This window comes from Panthera uncia, chromosome D2 (genome assembly GCF_023721935.1).
Source record: "Panthera uncia isolate 11264 chromosome D2, Puncia_PCG_1.0, whole genome shotgun sequence".
In the NCBI taxonomy this organism is placed as follows: Eukaryota; Metazoa; Chordata; class Mammalia; order Carnivora; family Felidae; genus Panthera; species Panthera uncia.
The window spans coordinates 45,127,087-45,148,886 of NC_064818.1; the positions used below are offsets into that span (position 1 = coordinate 45,127,087).

Consider the following 21,800-nt stretch of genomic DNA (forward strand, 5'->3'; position numbering starts at 1 on the left):
ATCATTATTATGGAATCTCTCTCAGAGTCCTTGAAGAGGGGGCCAGACATGACAGAGTTCTCTGTAACCTGAGCCAGAACCGGTGCACCTAGAAAAGAGCGGCAGACCCTTGGTGGTCACGGTGTGTTCTTCTCTGCTGCTTCTACCCTACGGGGTTTTTGCATGCACGTTCCAAGTAGCATCAGAATAAAGCTGCTCCCTTGTGAGGGAGCTGCCAAAGCGCCTCCCTGTCCACAGCCTCCATGGCCTTTTATCATAAATGGCTTACACAATCTGAGAGGTTCTGCTGGGGCCCTGTTGTTAAAGCTCTCCGTTGCAGTCCCTGCCGGCTTTGTGAAGCCTGCACGGAAGCTTTGCCAGGCCACTGGTCTTGTTTGTGAATTTAAGATCTATGAATACGAACTGGTAAGATCATGCCTCATTAATATTTAGTGGTTCCATGCAGTGTTCTCGTCTTGGGTCATAAGAAAAATGGCAGAGAAGTCACTGGGGTTACATGCCCTGCATCTATCGCCCACACCACTGAGGGTATGTGTTTGCGTGGGATTGGCCCCACCCATCCTCTGGCCACCATGCTCGGTTCAGGCCGGTCCCCTACCACCAGGGTGCAGTTGTATTTGCTGGTCAGGAAGTGAGACAATTCCTTCATTAGGCCAGGTGGCAAAGCACCTGCTCCCACCTTTCTCTTCCCAAGGGGAGCCAGCCTGGCCCGGGGATACGCCAATCCTTGAGGCAGCACTGCCCGGAGACAGGCTGGGAATAGACGCCATCACCCCAACAACACTGTGTCTCCCAGACCGAGCTTCCCTGGGGCCCAACCACTGCAGCAGCCCTAGTCAGATGAGCCGGCCAAGTCCCTTCCTAGGTAACACCATCTGTGCTAGCTTCCTGTCACCTGGAATCAGAAGGTTCGTAAATAGTACAGAGGGCTAGCTATTTATCTAATAGTTGGCAGTTTTATTCCTGTTCTTAGTCTGGGGAGACTAATTTGTGCCTTGCAGGGTTTTATGAAGATTAGAAATAAATCCCATAAAGTGTTCACAAGTGGAGGTACACGGGCATGCCGTGAGTAATTATGAGGAATTAGCCCACAGCCACTGCTATCTCACTGAATCCTCACGACCCTGAGCAAGAAGGACAAAAGCAAATTTGCACCCATTTTGTGGAGGGTGAAAAATTCTCGAGTGGCCCAAGGTCAAGCTGCTGGGTGGCATGGCTCCAGCTAACACCAAATCCAGGTGGGATTTTTTTTTTTTTAATGTTTATTCATTTTTGAAAGAGTGAGCCTGAGATGGGGAGGGGCACATAGAAAGGGGGACAGAGGATCCAAAGCAGGCTCTGAGCTGACAACAGTGAGCCCGATGCGGGGCTCGAACTCACGAACCGTGAGATCATGACCTGAGCCAAAGTCGGTCGCTCAATCGACGGAGCCACCCAGGCGCCCCTGGGCGGAATGTTTTTTACATGATGCCAGGAATAACCACCAGGCTCCATCTCACAGGTCGGTCCTCCTCATGCCTTCTTCTGCCTGGGGACTAGGGAGGGACACCGAGCCTGAGAGCTGGGGTGGGGTGAGGATAAGAGGCACAGCAAGGATGTCAGGGATACAGGACGGGGGCCAGGAGCCACACGGCCGCATCTGCTATCCCGGCCCTCGCCACCTTGCTTGCTCAGGTGAACGTGGCCAGAGGGGAGGCATTTGGCACACGGGTGGGCTAAAACCCAAGCAAAGAACAATAATGGCTGGCGCATCTGCAAATCGATGACTATGACCAGAGCACACTGGCTTCTCAAAGTCAGGGGGACACAGGGCAGCCACCGCCCTCCCTGGCATCTGTGGCTACACCCTTCCCACTCTGCTTCCACTGCCCTGACTCTCTCTAGTGTCTCCTCCTCGTTCACCTGTGTGCATGCCAACCCCGAAGTGCTCACAACCATGTCCGAGCTTCCTGGTGTGTCTGGGACAGTGCATTAGTCCTGGAGCCAGGTGGCCCCGGGCTGGCATCCTCGCGTCTCCACCTCTGCCTGGCAGAGACCTCACCATGAGCCACACTCTTCATGTCAGTTTTCATCTGGAGAATGGGACCATCACACCACCCACTCTTGGGGTTGTGGTGAGGAATGAAGACGATGGTATGTGTCGATGCTTAGCCCTGTGCCCATCCCCTGGCATCTGGCCCTGCCACCCCCTCCAGCCTCTCCTCCCTGCTGCTCTGCCCTGCACCTGCAAGCCTCCTCACCCTCATGGACCAAGTGACCTCATCCTCCCAGCCTCTCACCCACTCTCCCTCCCCACTTCTGCGTGCTGCCTCCCCATCCCCCCCCCCCCTGCCCAACCCTTTTCTGAAACACTCTTCCTCCTCCTTCAATACTTGGTGTGAATTTCACCTCCAGGAAGCTTTCCCTACCAACCACAGAGCCCTGGGACGGGGTTAGGAGCGGCTTATCTGGGTGCCCGTGACAGCTTGGTGGGCACCACCTGCGTGCTGCCACGGTTTTGTTTCTCTAGGTCTCCCATTTGATGCGGCACTCAAGGGCATGGGCTGTGCGCTATTTCATCCTTGCCCTACGGGCCTTACAAGAAATCCCTTACAGAAGAATCACCCAAGTGTGACTGAATAATAACAAAAGCCAGTTGCATAGAGCTCACCATTTACCAGGACAGTCGGAAGCACTTCACACAGACTAACTCATCGAATCCTGCCAACAACACTATGCATCAGCTTTGTCCCCCCACCCCCCTTTCATCAGAGAGGTGGCAAAGCTGGCCAAAGGCACACAGCAATCAGCGGCAGAGCCCGGATTTGAACCGAGGCAGCCTGGCCCCAGAATCTTTCAGCATCACAGAAGATTACCTTTCACAGAAGAAACAAATTCCATAATCCTACCACTATTCAGTATTATGGAAATGAAGCGAGTAGTTACACATCTAAGTTCAGAGCCGGTATCTTTAGATTCCCTTTGAAATCACCTCTGCCTTCACACTAAGGTTCTGAACCAGTCAATTATTAATTAAATCCCATACTTCGACTGTCAGGGTATGTTTAAAAAAAAAAAAAAAACTCTGATGGTTCAGAAAAAACTGAAAAGTGCTTTAAACAAAGCTCACAAACCAGAGTAATGCTATGCCTGTAACTTATCCAGCATATAAATAGTCTGTGCCCCTATTCATCCATGAGAGAGCACACACACCAGAGAACATGAAGAAAGCCTGGATATCTTCTGTCAGAACTGCTGTTGGCACAGGGAACATAATGTGCACTTCAATTTCTCCCATCTGCAAATACTTTGTTATCTCAAACCCGTAAGAAGAGGTCAAACAACAGATCAGGAAATCTACTGTCTGGGAACTGCCTTTTTGGTGCCCACGGCCATCCTCTTGGCAACTTTTCTTAAACTTGACCTACAGGAAAGAAGGCATCTGCATCCGTGGACAAGGTGTCATGGTGTGGGGCTCTATGCAATTGGTGGCATTTCATTTCAAATCTGCCTTTCCGGGACCTTTGGGGGCAGTATCATGCTCACTCCTCGAGCTGCTTTTAGGGAGCTGAAAAATCTTGCAGAACCCTGAGATGCTCCGGCCCAGCTTTCTGTTCCAGGAGAGCACTTAGCCATGGGAAGGAAACAGTTTCCCAACCCCCAAATCAGGGCCACCCCCTCCCAGGGGATAGCAACTTCCGACTTTGGGGATGACACATATTCAAAATGAGACGCGCTTTCCTTCAGTATGAACTTCTCGCAATAATCGCAATAAGTCATGGAATCCCTTAGAGCCTCCAGGTCTGTCCCAGTCACTTGGTAGGCCCTCCTCTTGGTGACCGCAGCCACAGTGCCAGCATGTGGCCTCTTCCTGAGGGTCCCTCCCCTGCCTAAGGGTTTCCGTTCCTGGCATCCTGCCCTGGTCCTGTGCTCTCTGCCCATTCTCCCTTAGGAGGAAGTGGTCAGAGGACAGAGAAGGACATTTATCCCAATAATAGCTTGAGACTCCAGGGGCCCAGCTGACCACTGCCATTGCACGGATGGAGCTGGGGTCGGGAGGCCCCAACACGATAGGGACAGAAGGAGCCTCTGTGTGGGCTGCAGAGGCAGAGCACAATTCAGGCCAAAACCAGTTGAAAGGCAAGGGACTGACCAGTTCACTAGCAAGGAATCTGGGCTGCACTGAGTCAAATCAGCCTGAGGTCCTAATCGGGAAGATGAATACAAGTCGGTGGGGCACCCCTACATGGTCCTGGGGTGCAGTGGAGTAAAGATAGGCTTTCCAGAGGTAGATCTGTGGCTGGCCCGACAGGAGACATGCCCATGGAGAGAGCTTAACTCAGGCACTCACAGATTCACAGACAGCACCAGCTGGTAGAGGGGCGGCATCTGAATGGGACTCTGTGGTCATCACTGACCTCTGGTAGGTATCCCACGGCCGGGGGTGACCAAACTCTAAGGCCCACCAGACTAGGGTGACACCCTTACTATATGTCTAGCCTTGGCACCAGCTCAGAGTAGGAGCATGTCTTACCCCTATTACCAAAGGGAGAGGAAGGGAGGGGCCCAAATGGCACTCCTTGTTAGCGAGGCAAGGGACACAGTAGATCACAGCAGGCAAATCCTGAGAAGCACCGGCAGGCTGGCTCCTCACAAACTCTGGGCTCCCCAGCCATAACCTCCCCCCATATCTGAAATGCCAGTCCTTAGGGCTCTGTGGGGGGGGGGGCACATACTTTTAAGAAGAAACAAATACTTTTATCGAGGCATAATTTACTCCCCATGAAAGTCATTGATCTCAAGTGTAGGACTCAACCATCACTATACTACAGTCTTGGAACATTTCTATTACCCCCCAAATTTCCCTCTTGCTCATTTATAGTTAATTCCTATGCCCACTCTCAGCCCTAAGCAACTATTTTCAGTTCCTATAAATTTATCCTTTTCTGGACATTTCAGATAATTGGTATCATGCAATACATATTTTTTGCATCTGGTTTAGTTCACTTAGCATAATGTTTCTGAAGTTCATCCATGTGCAGAATGTATCAGCAGTTTGTCCCTTTTTATTACCGCATTGTATTTCATCAAACGGATTACTAAATGTTGTTTATCCATTCATCAATTGATGGCTACATTCAGATTGTTTTCATCTCCTGGTTATTATGAACAAAGCTGCCGTGAACAACTGCATGGATGTCTTTGTGTGGACATATGCTTTCATTTCTCTTGGGCAGATACCTACGAGTAAAATCTCTGGGTAATCATATGGTAAGTTTATGTTGAATGTTTTAAGAAACTACCAAATTGATTTCCAAAGCAGCTACACCATTTTACATTCCCACCTACAATGAACAGAGTTCCAGTTTCTCCACATCCTCACCAACACTTGACATCATTGTCTTTTTACAACCATTGTGGTTGTATTTGTACCACTTAATGACCAATGAAACGGAATATATTTTTGTGAATTTGTTAGCCATTTATATACCTTCTTCAGGAAAATATCTATTCAAATCTCTTTTCTTTGGTCCATTTTTGTGTTATTTGTCATCTTATTATTGAGTTGTAAGAGTTCCTTATATATTTTATCCCAGCATTATTTGTTGAAAAGACTGCTTTCTCAAACTTTTTGAAATAATTTGTGAAGGATTAGTATTATTTTTTCTTTCAATTCTTGATATATTTCACCAGTAAAGCAACATGGGCCTGGGCTTTTCTTGTTGGAAAGATTTTAGCTAACAATTCAATTTCTTGATTTATTATAGGTTTATTCAGATTATAGCTGTCTTTTTAAATCAATTTAGATAATTTGTGTCTTTCTAAGAGTTTTTCTATTTCATCTATGTTGTCTTATTTTTTAGAATAAAAGTGTTCATAATATTTTCTTATAATGCTGTTAACTTTTGAGTCTGTAGTGATTCCCTTTTTTCTTCCTGATTTGGTAATTGGCTTTTTCTTTTTTATTTTCATGTACAGTCTAACTTAAGATTTGTCAATTCTATTGATCTTTTCCAAGAACCAACTTTTGGTTTTATTGATTTTTTTCTGTGTGTGTGTGTGTGTGTGTGTGTGTGTGTGTGTGTGTTTTCCCTGTCATCAATTTCTGCTCTAATCTTTATTATATCCTTTCTTCTGCTTACAATGGATTTCACTTGCTCTTCTTTTTCTAGTTACTTATGGTGAAAGCTTAGGATATTGATCTGAGATCTTTCTTCTTGTCTAATACAGGCATTTAAAGCCATAATTCTTTCTCTAAGCACTGCTTTAGCAGCGTATCTTGTAAGTTTTCATGTGTTTTGTTTTCATTTCTTTTCAATTCAAAATATTTTCTAATTTCTCTTATAATTTCTTCTTCATATTATTTAGAAGTGTGTTGTTTTAAATTTCAGAACATTTGGGATTCTCCCAGGTTTCCTTCTGTCATTAATTTATATTTAATTCTTTTGCTTAGAGAACAAACTTTGTATGATTTCTTACATACATAAACTTTTTAAGTTTATACAAATCTGTTTTCTGGCCTCGCATCTGGTCTATCCTGGAGGATACTCCCAGTGCACTTGAAAGGTGTGGTAGGTGGTCATTGGGTAGAGTATTCCTACTCTATGTGTCAGGTCAAATTGCTTGATCTTCTGTGCCCTTGAATTTCTGTCTAGGTATTCTATCAATTATTGAGAGTGGATCTTGAAATATCCAGCTCTTATTCTAGAATCATCAATTTCATCTTTCAATTTTCTATTTTTCTTCATGTGTGTTGAGGCTCCGTTGTTAGGCCCATATACATTTATATGTGTTGTATCTTCCTGGTGTATTGTTCTTTCATAATTCGAAATTTCCTTCTTGGTCTCCAGTAATATTTCTTGCCTTAAATTATGTCTCATCTGCTATTAATTTAACTACCATCCCTCTTATTGTTACTATTTGCATGGTATTTTTCTCTTCTTTTGGGTGTTCTCCATTCTCCACTGCACATGCACGTTGCCTCAGCCAGAAACACACTTGCCCCAAATGTGACCAAAAGTTCAGGCTACTCAAGTCATTGGACCTCCCTGCTCAATACCCCTAAGAAGGTCACCTCCACCGACAATGCTGCTGAATGTGAGCATTGAACACTGCTCCAAGTCACATGATCCCCCTTCTACCACAACAGAGCTGCTGGTGGTCCTTATGCCTTCCACGGATTCAGATGGAAAATGCACTGTCATTCAAATTTGTGTTTGCACAAATGTAGGTCATGCATGGTTTCTCTCTGATTCTTTTTAGCATTTTTTTCTTTGTCTTTGGCTCTCATAATTTTTTTTTTCTTACCACCTTTGAGTCCTCCTTCGGTTGTCTCTGATATTATTTTCAGGGTTTATGGTTGTGCTTCGCAGGGAAGAGCAGGGAGAAACTGACCTATGCCATTGTGTGTAGACCAGAAGTGTCAACTTTCTAAACAGTATGAGTTTGCAATATCTACTATAACCGTTATGTTTCCTGTGAGGTATGTTCCACGAGCTAGAAAGCTAGCATCTTACCACATATATTACTAATGGCCACATTCTGCAGAGTGGGGCATAGGACAAGCAGACATTGGTGAAAGGGAATTAGGAGTATTTGTGGTCAGAAGGCATCAAAGTGGTTCAGTCCAAGCTGCTAGCCTCTTCCTAAACAGGGGACACGGTTCTCCAAAAGCAGGCGTCAAGCCTCCTCCAGCATGTATGTTGAACCAGCATGAGCCATATTTTCTTTGGACCCTCTGGGGGTGATAACCAGAGCATGGAATCTAGACACATGCAAGGGCATGAAGGACACACATTTTGAGGCCAACGTGCAGACCAACATGCAGACCCCCTAGGTAAAGATACATATTTAACCAATTTCTTGGTAATATCGATAGAAAGTAAACTGTCAAAGAGTTTCATTTGAAGAAAGAAAGAAAATATTCCTACCTGTTCTGAGGACATTTCACCAAATAATGTCTCACTGTAAAAAAAAAAAAAAAAAAAAAAATAGAAGATGGTAAGTAAATGTTACTTTAGATATAGAAGCTCCAGGAATCACCAGGAAATGCAGGTGCCCAAATGTTGCCCAGATGTTGATACAAGTCACCTCTTGGGGCTTTCATACTTCTCTTTGGATGATTACAGCAGAACTATAGTAGGGACACTACAGTTACTTGATAATGTTACGCTCCTGGATTGAGCCAGGCATGAAGCCATATACCCCAGACCTCCTAGTTTGTTAACCCAAAACATTCTTTTTTTTTTTTTTTTTGCCAAGCTAGGTTGAGGTGGGTTCTAACCTGAAAGGTCCTAGAGTAACAGAGTCACCCAACTTCAAAGTTTTACCTCAGTCATGAGAAAGCCTTTTGGGGAAACCTGTTTCCACTTAGGTGCTCCTCTCTGTAAAATGGGTTTTCATTCTCTGATCAGTGCTTTTCCAGGACTAAGTGGGGGTCCTTGGAAAAACAGTCTTAGAGCAAGACATCCTCCACAGTAGGTCTCATTGAGAAAAAAAAACATATTTTAGCTGCAGAAGAAATATAAGAATACTCAGGAAGTTATCCAAATAAGTCTCCAATCTATGCTCACAACTGAGTTCATCTCAAGCAGAAGTAAAGCCATAGGCTCTGGAGTTGGGTGTGGATCATTACACCAATGGCTCCATGAATCATACCTCCCTGTATCTAACTATACTCCTGTGAAAGTCCCTCCCACGCTGACCCAGGGCTTGGCCACCAGATGTGCTTTGGCCAATGAAACAATAACCAATATGTCACAAGCAAAGGCATAAAAGGCCCTTGTGCCCTGATATTTGCTCACTTTCTCTCTCTTGTCATAGGAAACTCTTCTGCGACCACGTAAAGAAGCCTGGCTGGCCTACTAGAAGATGAGACCGCATGGAACAGACACAAGTCCCCCCAGCTGATGCCCCAAAGCAGCCAGGTCCCAGCTCATCCACCAGAAGACCGCAGCTTCAGGAGCGACTCCAGCCAAGACCAGAAGAACTGCTCAGCTAAGCCCAGCCCAAAGTGCTGACCTATGGAATTGTCAGCAAATAAAATCATTGATGTTTTAAGCTATGACACTTTGGCGTGGTCTGTCCTGCAGGTGACCAGGGCAGGTTCCAGACCAGCATGACAGAATCTCAACGTTAGAGAGGGCTCTTTAGGTTCACCTGTTCCAACCCCTTATTAGTACGTACATTCCTTCTGCATTCTGTTTACTGAGCACCTGCTCTGTGCGGGATAACTTCCAGATGCAGCAATAATAAAACCACAGTTAGTAGTTACCGAACAATTCATATATTCCTGGAATTACTCTAGATGTATTAAATAGACCAGTGATCATTAGTCTGGGATCTGCACACCATTGGGCACTCTTAGGAAAGGCAGTTTTGAGGACAGCAGTTTCTAGATCCTCACCTACCATGGTATTCTTTCCTCAGAATTCATTCTCCTGAAACATGCCTGAGTTCTGGCTGTATTCCTTTCCCTCCCTCCTCATCACATCATCCTTTCTCTGCACAAAATTGAACGCATGCCTCTCACCCATCCTGGCTTGTACTATGGAGACTTGTCCTAAGGGTAAATAGTAGGCATCAAACAAGAAATGATTTGAAACCTTGGTGCCGGTGTTGAGAAAGCGAATGACCAATGGCTGGGCATCTAAACCTTTCACCAGCAGAGAAGTTTCCAATACTTTGCTTTCAGCAAGGATTAAATAATAACCTAATCCAGTTGTCAGCTGGGAGAATATTAAAAATCATTTTCAATGACTGATCACTATATGACTTCGGACATGTAACTCCGTAGTACACAAAGTACTGAATAGTATAAGAAAACTTCATCCATTCCTGCCTCTTTTTATGCAGAATGAAGTATTTCAGGGTTAGCATCTATGTAAAAAGTAGGAATAGATTTGGTGCTGAATTCTATTACTAAGCAAATTCATACAAGGGTATATGAAGTAAACTACAAATCTACTTCAATAAAAATACATTTCCAATGAAATGTTCTCCGTATGGTTATTATCAAAATTGATAATATCATCATGGAGTTTTGATTCTTTATACCCGTTTTCTAGATCTCATTAATTATGTAATATTGGTAACTCAACACAAAAACAATTAAAACCTAGAAACTTATGGAATAAGGAAATTTTAAAATCCTTAATTAAAATCTTTATACACATTATTTTTATGGAGAAGTATGAACAAAAACAACTGTAATAAAGTGGGATAAAATCTTGTGGTGGAAGTGGCTTGACGATAAAAGTTCAAGGAGAAAAAGGAACAATATACAATTTCCAACAGTTTTTTTTTTTAAGTGTATTTATTTGTGTGGAAAGAGACAGAGAAGCATGAGTGGGGTAGGGGCAGAGACAGAGGGAGAGAGAGAGAGAATCTCAAGCAGGCTCTGTGTTGCTAGTTCAGAGCCTGATGCAGGGCTATCTAGCAAGATATCTCGCTATCTATCTGGCAAGCTCTAGGAAGCCCTGTTCCAGGGCTAGAGTTCCAGCATATCACAAAGAACAGAGATATCACAAAGAGCAGAGACCAAGATATCACAAAGAGCAGAGACAATAGGGTTAAGCCCCTCTCTTTCCATCTGGGTCTAGTGAGCCTTCAAAACTGTCCTTTTAAGGGGCACTTGGGTGGCTCGGTCCATGAAGCATCCAACTTCGGCTCAGATCACGATCTCAGGGTTTGTAAGTTCAAACCCCGCATCAGGATCTCTGCTGTCACTGCAGAGCTTGCTTCGGATCCTCTGTCCTCCTTTCTCTCTGCTCCTCCCCTGCTCACGTTCTCTCTTTCTCTCCCCAAAATGAAATGAACATTTTTTAAAAACTGCCCTTTTGAAAGCTCAGACAGAGAAGGTTGGGGGATTGTTGGGGCCACCTCAAAGCAGCGAGTCTGGATTAATTCCTGAACAAGTAAAGGCCATTCAAAACCAGTGTGCTTGAGGAACCATTAGAATAACTCAGGGCTTGGTCTTGAGCCATCAGGATTGGTGCTTTCCAGAGTGAGTCAAAGCTGCAGAGGCCCTGGGATGAAGTTCCAGGTATCCTGGCACTAACAAAGAGCCAGGACGAAGATTCACAACTTGGGAGGAAGTGGAAGGCAAGTAATACATGGGTGCACTTAAGTCCAGCTCATGTGAATAACGAGCACCCCAGGAAAACGAGGCAGCGCAAGGCCGGGGGTGAGGGCAGGGCAGCAGGAAGGCTGAGAGAGAAAGACACTGGCCCTCTGGCCTCCCGGCTTCCGGGATGGGCTCTGTTTATTTCAGGGCCCTCCAGGGGATTTCGTCAGGAGTGGGGACAGCTACTCTGATATCCTCTTTTCAGACAGATCTTGCCAAGGGAGCGGGAGAGCAGGTGCTGGGTTCACCTCTGTTTTGCACATGTATGCGAGCAGCCCATGAACCTGGACACTGTGTGGTTCTCACACAGGCAAGAGAGCTTAGCCTCCCTCCATGAGGCCAGGGTGCAGAATGCCCAACACACACATGGTTGCATAGAAAACGCAGACCATGTCCATATGACAAGGGGGTCTGAGCCTGATTCTATATTTGTGGGTTCAGCAAGCATATCTCATCTATGAATTTCATTTCCAGAGAGTAATGAGATCCTTTTGGAATACTTGTGACAGAAGGGAGGGACAGAGCAGGACAGAGTTCAGAAGAACCGGCTCTAAGGCCTTGCTACTCAAAGTGGTGACACCATCTGGGATCACATTAGAGGTACTGAATCAGAATCTTCATTTGAGCAGGTTTCCCAGGGAACCATCTGCTCCTTAAGGTCTGGGCAGTGCTGCTCTAAGGCTCCGGGGTCCAGCTGAGGGGTAACATTGAGCCCACCACAGTCCTCTGTCCTTGGCTCTACAGTGTGGTGGGGAAGTGCCTGGCTCCTAGGCCACGTGGGGCAGGACCTGCCTGCCAGGGCTACAGAAGGCCAGCTCCCTAGGAGCTGCGGGAGCTATGACTGCTGTTCAGGAAGGACCTTAGCAACAACCACCATGGAAGGCTGAAGGGAAATTCCTTGGCAAGGCTGGCCCCCAGATGGCGAAGGTTTTCTTGAAGACAAATGTGGAAGGCTCGGGATCAGGCTGGACGCGGCCTCTGCCACGCCCTTGTTTCAGACTTTTCAGGCTCCTCAGCTGTGTTCTCTCTCAAACGGTTGCAGTAGGGACTGTCGTTCCAGACAGATGGTGAGGATGACAGAAGAGCGTAGAAGAGCCAGTGAGCAACAACATTCTGGCCTGCTGCAGGCGCCCAGGCGAAGCTCTTGGCAGCTCGGTAGGGCTCTCGGACACTGCGTGCAGGTGCACACGAGGCTGTCCGTGCCCGCTCCAGGAGGGACGAGGGCAGTTGGGATCTGGGTCTCTAGCGGCTCTGAGTGAAGCCCGGAGGGTGTGTCTCAGTCTGCCTTGTTGGCCCTGAAGGGGAAGGATGTCTCCTGAACCAACTCCCTTGCTTTGTTTCCCCGATTCTGCCTAAGGCCTAATAGAACCTGCAGCTCAAGGCACACTTCTCTAGCATGCTCCTGAACACGGGCAGAGGTGTCTTTGGAGCAAAATGGGCTTGGAGACTGCCCAGGCGGCTTCCGAACTGCAGCAGGTGGGAGCAAAGCAGCTGGGACACATTTATTCCCCATTTGTTGAGCAGCTGTCACATGCCAAATTCCAAGGAGAAGGGAGGAGGCGAATGGCCCGTGACTCCCGTTGTCTGCAAGGGCGGCGAGCGCACGGTGTGCAACACGTGCCGCAAGCCCGTAAACGTGGGCAAGGTCTCGGAGCCTCGGAGCTGGGGAAAGCCCCGGCTCTGTTGACAGGGCAGGCAGATACCGAGGATGAAGGCAGCTCTCGGGCTCCACAGAGACCGTGCGGAGCACAGTGGGAGCGGCACGAGCTGTGAAGGAGAAAGGTGTGGCCACGGGCCTTGCTCTGTCTCCGGAGCCCAGTGTGCCAAGTGTCTCTGTGCACCTCTCGGGAACTCTTTTGGCCTGGAGGCTGACCTCCAGGCCCTGCCCTCTGGCTTCGGTCCGTGAGACCAAAGCAAAGCAGCAGGGGAGGAGGGAGGGAGAAGGAAGGGCTGAGGAATGCATAGTCCTGGCTCCCTCCCTGTGGCCTCCTGGTTTGGCACCGTGTGGGTCCCTCTTCCGCGGCTCCTGTTGGTGACCCTTCTCCCACAGCTACAGCTCTTGAAAGTTCTGGAATCGTCCTCCCCTTGTCTCCTAACTCTGTGCTGCAAACAGCGTCCTGCAGGCTGGTCCCTGAGTGCACCCCCTCCCTCCCTGGTCCCCTTAGCCCTGCCCACACTTCGGCCTCAGCGGAGAGGCCCTCTGGAAGCAGGGCTCAGTTTCCCTGTTTGAGTGTCCCCTTAGACCGCGGCCACCAAATCTGACACTTCCCAGCTTTGTAACCTTGCGCTTACGCGTAACCATAATCACAAGTTATCATACACACAGGACACTTACGAGAGTCAGAATGTGTTAAAGTTTTTGTTGTTGTCGTTGAACTTAATCCTCATAATAATCCTAAGAGCCTGGCACCCTACTGCATTCCCATTACTTAGATGGGAAAGGTGAGGTAGAGCGGGTAAGTCATCAGCTGGTAAGTGAAGAGTTGCCATCTGAACCAGAGCCAGCCTAATTCCAGAGCCCAGCTATCACCCACATCATCTCTGGGAGCTACAGCGTCCGCACCCGTTTCGGGAATCCACAAGGGGGTGCAGCCCGGAGGGTGTTTCAGAGGAAATGTACAGGATCTGGTGGAAATGTGACATTGAGGCTTGGTGAGAGGTGGGGAATGAAGAGGGAAAGCAGGCAGCCTTCATAGAAAGAGAAGAATCAGGGGCGCCTGGGTGGCGCAGTCGGTTAAGCGTCCGACTTCAGCCAGGTCACGATCTCGCGGCCCGTGAGTTCGAGCCCCGCGTCGGGCTCTGGGCTGATGGCTCGGAGCCTGGAGCCTGTTTCCGATTCTGTGTCTCCCTCTCTCTCTGCCCCTCCCCCGTTCATGCTCTGTCTCTCTCTGTCCCAAAAATAAATAAAAAACATTGAAAAAAAATTAAAAAAAAAAAAAAAAAAAAAAAGAAAGAGAAGAATCAGCGTCCCCAGAATTGGAATCATTAAGAGAGAAAACGCAGAGCAAGAAGGGGCTGAGGACACATTCCGGGCATCAGGGATGCCAACAGGAAAGGAGATGGAAGGAAGTGAACACTCAGGCCGGGCGGAGCCTTCCTAACTCCACCTGCCTGCCAGGCACAGCGCCAGTACTGTGAATAATAACACTCACAACAGTGTGCTAACTGAGGAAGGCAGTGTCTGCCCCATTTCATTTCGCAGATGAGGAAACTGAAGCTCAGGGCAGTTCAGGAATACATCTAAAACCGGTCTTCTGTGGCAGAGCCGGGATCAAACCCAGGTTCATCTGACTCCATAGCCCCTTCTGGGAGAATGAGAGGAGTAAGGGCCACCCCCCCCCCCCCAGAAACCGCGGGAGGAAGGGACCTGAGAAAAAGAGGAATTTAAATGTGGTCACAGTTGATTTTAGCGGAGTCTCAGGGAGACACAGCTCCTCACTCGCTGTACTCACCAGTCACAGGTAAATAATCCCTGACTCACGATGCATTTTTCAAACAAGGTTATACTTTGCCCAGCGTCTTCCGCCTGTCTGTGGTTTGGTAGTGCTCCCATTCCAGACATGACCTTATCTATCCGCTTACCTCTGGATTTCCTCTTGCTAAACACAGACTGCCAGATGATGGTCAGGGTGAAGAGTAGGACGCTGAGAATCCCCACACAGCACACGAGCACGGCGTATATGTAGATATCTGAGGGCAAGGACACAGCGGAGCATTGTCAGGACGAGCCAGGTCAGAGGAGATGCACCAAGTAAGATACACTTCGTACGTTACCAAAAATCAACTTAAAATGAACCACAAGCCTAAACAGAAAATATGAACTAGAAAACTTTGGGGAAGAACACAGAGGAGAAAAATCTTTGGGATCTAGGACTAAGCAGAGAATTTTTAGACTTGACATGGAGAACATTATCTATATAAGGAAAACGTGATAAATTTGATTTCATCAAAATTAAAAACTTTTGCCCTGTAAACAACCATATGAGGAGGATGAAAAGACAAAACTACAGACTGGGAGGAAATATTTGCAAACTGTACAACCAACAAAGGATTAGTATGTAGACGATAAAGAACTCTCAGAACTCAACAACAAAAAATAAACAAACAATCCTACTAGAAAACGAGCAGAAATGTACAGAGACATTTCACCAAAGAGAATATATGGTGGTAAATAACTTCATGAGAAGACGTTCAACTTCCTTCGCCATTTAGACATATGCAAATTTAAATCGCAGCGAACTATCTCGCACACCTATCAGAACGACTAAAATAAAAAGCAGTGACAATACCCAATGCTAGCAAGGATATGAATAAACTGGGTCACTCAACAATATTGCTGGTGAGAATGTGAAGTGGTACAGCCACCCTGGAAAATAGTTTGGCAGTTTCTTAAAAGATACATCTACAAATGCCCTTCACCTCAGCAATTGCACTCTGGGAAAATGAAAACTTAAGTTCACACAAGAACCTGGACATGTATGTTTATAGCAGCTTTATTTACAATAGCCCAAAACTGGAAACTGCCCAGATGTCCCCCAGTGGGTGAATGGTTCAACAAACTGGAGTCTATCCACCCACCCCCCCCCCCCAGCTACTACTCAGTGATAAAGTAACAAACTATTGACACATCTAGCAATCTGGAACCTCCAAAGAATTATGCTGAGTGAGGGAAAAAAATCCCAAAAGGTTACATACTGTGTGATTGTATTTATATAATAGTCTTTATTTTTTTAATATTTATTTATTTTTTTTAATATTTATTTATTTTTGAGACAGAGAGAGACAGAGCATGAATGGGGGAGGGTCAGAGAGAGGGAGACACAGAATCTGAAACAGGCTCCAGGCTCTGAGCTGTCATCACAGAGCCCGACGCGGGGCTCAAACTCACGGACCGTGAGATCATGACCTGAGGTGAAGTCGGCCACTTAACTGACTGAGCCACCCAGGCGCCCCTATATAATATTCTTGAAATGACAAAATTATAGAAATGGAGAACAGATTAGTGATTGCCAGAGGTCAAGGAGGGAGTAGTTGATGGGAAGCTATCAGCTGACGGGAGTTGATGGGTTTGGCTATAAGAAACCCTTGTGGAGATGGAAATTTCTGTATCTTGGCTGTATCAATGTCAATATCCTGGTTGCCATATTGTACTGTAGTTTTGCAAGATGTTATAATCGGGAGAAATTGGGTTAAGGGTACAAACTGATACAAGGGATCTCTATCACTTCTTAGAAATACATATTAACCTACAATTACCTCAAGATAATTTTTTTGAAGTTAAACCGTGATCATATATGTCTCAGTCAATCTGCTATAACAAAACACAATAGACTGGGTGGCTTAGAAATAAACATTTACTTCTCACAAGAGCAAGGCGCTGGTAGAATTGGTATCTGGTAAGAACTCTTCCTAGTTTGGAGATGTTTTCTCTTAATAGCCTCACATGGCAGAGAACAAAGAGAGAGCAAGCAGGCTCTTACGGGGGTCTCTTCTTATAAGGGCACTAATCCTATTGGTGAGGGTTCTACTCTCATGATGTAATCACTTCCCACAGGCCCCACCTCCTAACACCATCATATTAGGAGCTAGGATTTCAACACATGAATTTGGGGGAACACCAATATTGAGCCCATAACAACGTTCATCCGTTTCTTAAACTCCAGTAATCAACTTTAACACCAATCTGATTGAGAAAATGCCAACTGCTAGAAAGTGAAAGGTGGGGGAGAGCACCTGGGGGGTTCAGTCGGTTAAGGGTCCAACTCTTGATTTGGGTTCAGGTCATGATCTCAGGTTCAAGCCCCACTTTGGGCTCTGTGCTGAGAGTGCAGAGCCTGCTTGGGATTCTTTTATTCCCCCTCTCTCTCAGCCTCTCCCCAACTTGTACTGTCTCTGTCTCTCTCTCTCAAAATAAATAAATCAATTAAAAATTTTTTTAAAAAAGAAAGTAAAAGAGAATCTGAAAGCATTCCTTTAACCTTCTATGTAGCAAAAAGCTACAGATGTTTGAACTTAGCAACAATATTTCTCTGCTGACAAATTTCTTTAGCCAACAGACATTTACAACGTAGCAACCAGCCACATTCAGCACTCTCCTAAGTGTAAGAAATAGAACAATGGAGATTTAAAAGCCTCATCAAGAAATCAGAGAGCTGCATGGTATTTGCACCAATAGGAGAGTGTGCCTAGTACTCGAAACACACAGAAAGAACTCAGCCAACCTGAGGAGGTCACAAGGAGCTTCAAAGAAGGCTGGAGCTCTGTGCTGAGTCCTATCTAAAATAACACAGAAGGGGTGCCTGGGTGGCCCAGTCGATTAAGTGTCTAACTCAGTTTCAGCTCAGGTCATGATCTCACAGTTCATCAGATCGAGCCCCACGTCAGGCTCTACGTTAACAGTGCAGAGCCTGCTTGGGATTCTCTCTCTCCCCACCTCTCTGCCCTTCCCCAACTTGTGCGCGCTCTCTCTCTCTCTCTCTCAAAATAAATAAATAAACATTAAAAGGTAAATAAATGAAATAGCATAGAAAATGCAAAATACATAGAAAGAATAAAAATACAGGGAGAGAGTGACAAAATTTTATCATATCAATGTAAGTGGCTTAACAGTACCTTATCATTGGCTACTCAAAATGTTTCTGTTTCCTTTCACAAGTGACTGTGATGGGGGTTCACAAACCAAAACCCTGATGTACCTCTCATATTAGGTTTTTAAGATTAAGTTCCTAGAAGTGGAATTTCTGGGTCAACAGGAAAGTACCTCTGTAAAGCCCCTGGCACTTGGAGAAGCAGTTAGGTAAGTGCCCAAAAGGCAGGCAAGCTGGGGGAGGTGGGGGGCTGGCCTCTACAGTGAGCTGGAGAGACGAGGAGAGAGAATGGGATGGAATCAGACATCTCAGGTTCCTTTCAGCTCTGTCCTTCCTGCCCCCCTTTACTCCCACCCCCCGCCCCCACCGCCCCGGGGAGTCCAGTCAGCACTTTTGCCCAAGCTAGCTTGAGTATGCTTCTGTTCATGGCAACTTAGAAGCCTGGACTAAAAGTACAATAAGTAGAAAACATAGTAGGGCTAGGCTGCAAAGTGAAAGGAACACCTGTCCTAATATTTAAGGGAGCAGGAAGGTGGGTAGGGTCAAGGAAGAGTCTCCTACAGAGGGAGACAGGAGCCAACCACAGAAGCAGAGGAAGACAGAAGTGAGAGTTCTAGAAGCCAAGAGAGGAGATGTAAGAAAGATTCTTTAATAGCATCAAGTGCTGCTGGAAAACATCCATTGGGTTTTCCTACTAGGAAGCTACTGGAAAAGTCTTGGGGGGAAAGCCAATTCAGTAGGATGGTGGAGGCCGAGCCAGATTATGGGGGTCGATGAGTTCAGTGGTATGTGAGGAGTCTGGGACAGAAGCAGAGGAAACCCTCTCCCACAACTAGAATCAAAACTGCCTTTGAAGTTTTGAGAGACACCTGTGTCTCAGATGCATGGGCTTTGCAGGTTCAAATGGTAGAGAACTCGGTTGAGTGGTTGGAGGTAGGGGCTTGGGTCTCTGTTTAAGCAATGAAGCTCTGAGAGCTGGAGCAGAGGTCACAGACCAGGATTCATGACAGGCCACAGGATGGGCCAGAACACAGAGAACATATGGCCAGTCCTGGATTTGCACACAGTTGAGCAAGCTGCTCGGGGATTCTGCCGCATAGCCATTTCTGGCACAAGAGGGTAGCAAATGATGTGGCCCCGTTGCCAGGCACGCAGACATGGGGCAGGTGGACACAGCATCTGCCCCGAGGGGATTTCCAAAGACGCAGGACCCTGGACCACAGAGGCAAGGGCAATTTAGCTTCAGTCTAGTTCTTGGTTGGAGAGACAAACTGTCATACTGAAGTGTCTGCACCACTGGAGCAGAGCAACGCCCTCCACGAACTCCCTCTTCATCGAAACCCTTTCCCTGGTTTCGAAACTGCAGGAATCAAGCAGGGACAAGGTCGTGGTGAGAATCTCCCCCAAGCATCCCCAGAAGCATACCGTAGGCATCTGTGGCCCATTCTGCCCCAGCAGGAGGTGAGGGGCTCCAAGAGGTCCACGCTCTGGTTTCAGATCACAGCCTCTACCACGTGGCACAAAGGGGGCTCTCCACAGGCAGCCGTAGCTGCAGAATCATCAAACATCTGGCCAGTCTGGAAGGCTCAGCTACACCACCCCGCACACAGGCCCCCTGGGCTGCGGACCCTGGCCAGCATGCCTCAGCTGCCTGTGTGGGGGTCCCCACGGGCCTAGGATCAATCGTGCCTGCTCTCTGTTATGTTCTTGGAGCTACAGGAACCTTAAAAAGTGTCACCTTGCAGGAGAAGAAAAGCTCAAAAAGAACACCTGAGTTTCCCTGGATCGGGCAGCCACCGGTACCCCAAGGTTCCAATTTTTTCCTCTGTTCCAAGCATTCCTTTTGCTGCATAAAGACAATCGCCCCGTTTTATCTACTCAAAACACTGAAACCACCTCCCGATGATTTTCTCTGCAAAGGTAAAACCCTGAGCCATTTCAGTCAGGGTCACAAACACCTCCATCCAACACCACCTTTCCTCCTGGATGAGCCAGAGCAAAGCCGTGCCCTGCGGAACTGAGAGCAGCAACAATGTTTCAGCCAGCCATCCTTGGGCTGGAACGCCAGCCCAGTATCTTCTGACTTTCCCTTAACTTTTATGTAAACACTTCTCTAATTATAAACATTGGCGCAAAGGTTTTAAAAAACTCAGACCGGGCCAAACAATGCTTGTCTGGAGGCTGAATCCAAGCGCTCAGATCCACATTCAACAAAACATCTGCACTTAACCAAATCTGGGATTAGCTTTTAAAACGCCACATATTACCTGCATGCTCAAAATAATTCTCAAAACCTTGTTATGTTCCTCAAATCCGTTTGCAGTTTTGTCTTTTGCCGCTGGACTTCCAAAGGCACCGATGTCATTTTTAGACACCACTGCAAGCCACCATGCAGAAAATGTCTCCCTACCATCCCCAGCCCAGGCCTCCCCGAAGCAGATGGCAGGGCCGGCAGGCTGGAGTGACACTCACGCAGCGGGGAGGCCGAGACGGGGTGCACAGTGTACTTGTGCCAGCTCCCGCCCTCCCAGAAAACCAAGCCACCGCAGGGCAGGCCAGGCAGAGAGGCCCCAGTGAAAGGCAGGCGGCACCTGTTGCCAGGCAACCCTGAGGCCTGCGGGGGTGTTGGGGGGGGGGGCTGTGAAGCCCGGTGACCCCAGCATTCCTCAGCACAGCGAAGGGACCACCTCTCCCCAGACCGCTGACTCTAGAAAGTCGATGGCAGTCCTCCACTCTCCCAGGGAAAATGCAAATGCCAAGATCTCAGGTCTAGGCAGCAAACTGTATGCTTCTGCTATTTTTTTTTTTTTTTTAAATCCAGTTTGTAGTATCATCTTGCTTGGCGAGAAATACCTGAGCAATAGCCCTGAGGGATTTTAACTCACTCCAGCATCTCACCAAGAGGCCTGACGATACTGGTTTTGTGCTGTGGGCGCACGGCCAGCTGAGCCGAGCCCCGGGAGGATGGAGGTCCCCTCGCACTCTCTGCAGCAGCCCTTCCATCCAGGAACAAAAGGGCAAAGGCCTGGGCTCAGGCGCCAGGGAGTTTCATCTGTACCCCTGACCTCGCCAATGCTGTGGCTGGGTTAAAAAAGCAAAATGCAAGGCCGCTGCTGCCGAAATCACAGGGAAAGAACACTGGAAACAGCTGCTCTGAGGCATTTTACATAGTGAGGATTCCAATTATGCTTTTCTGAAGGGACCTCATTCTCTGTGTTGACAAGTAAGCCCACGTCAGGCTCCGGCTTTTGTGTAGAGTTAGGTCGAGAGTGACCCTGATTTCCATAGCTACATGTGAATTATAAAATACTATTAATCATACAAAGCGTTTTAGACACACTGATTATGCTGCAAGGCATGGTGGGACCAAGTGCTGCAACCTTTCCCAACATACCAAGTTTTGTTTTTTGTGCCATGTTGTCTAAATATGGTCCTCAGACCACTTGTACTGGGGAAACACCCTGGGCCCCAATAAAGTACAAATGTTTTGCTCACTTCCTAAATGCAATAATCGGATTCTCGGTGGGGAGCCCAGAATCAGGGTTACTAACAACCCCCCAGGAGATCTTTATGGATCTGATGATAAACAGGGCTCCCGCTGTTACAGCTGCCAGTGACCTACCTTAGGGATGCCCTGGATGTCTCCATACTTCTCCCCATCGTAGGGCCCAGGGCCCGGGTCATGGGGCAGCTCCGAGGAACATGGGGTAAATCAGTTGTTTACTACTTTGCTCCGTGTGGATTAAAGTTGCTTTCATCTCTTTGCTAACAAACAGGCATTCCCTGAATGAAAGGCTGAGTGAGAGAGCTGGGGATTATTTTGCTAGGAGAGGGTCATTAAATAAAAAGACAGCTACAAAGCCTGCCTAAGAAAAGGCAGGGAATGCAAAGAATCGCTGTTGGAGATCACACGATCTGAGAAAGAAAATGTTTGAAACCTAATGGCCTACCTGGGTGACACCTTCTAGTTTGCAAATAATGATCACAATTATGATTATATGTTTCCTAAGAGAGCAAGCGCCTCCATCCACTGCTTTTAACTGGCTATTGAAAGAGGTGGGTTTAGATCCAAGTGCCTGCCCCCTCATTGGGCAAGATCTCCTTCCATC

The 21,800-nt window shown here is 47.1% G+C and overlaps 1 protein-coding gene across 1 annotated transcript in view; it reads right to left on the reverse strand.

Annotated features, from left to right (window-relative positions):
* The window catches only part of VSTM4 (V-set and transmembrane domain containing 4), a 92,462-nt gene that overhangs the window by 43,648 nt on the left and 27,014 nt on the right, over nucleotides 1–21,800 (reverse strand). The window contains exons 5-6 of the mRNA XM_049646000.1: nucleotides 14,687–14,794; nucleotides 7,911–7,944 (exon numbers count right to left, since the gene is read on the reverse strand). Coding sequence (XP_049501957.1) covers nucleotides 7,911–7,944; nucleotides 14,687–14,794 — 142 coding nt within the window. The remainder of the gene's footprint in view (nucleotides 1–7,910; nucleotides 7,945–14,686; nucleotides 14,795–21,800) is intronic.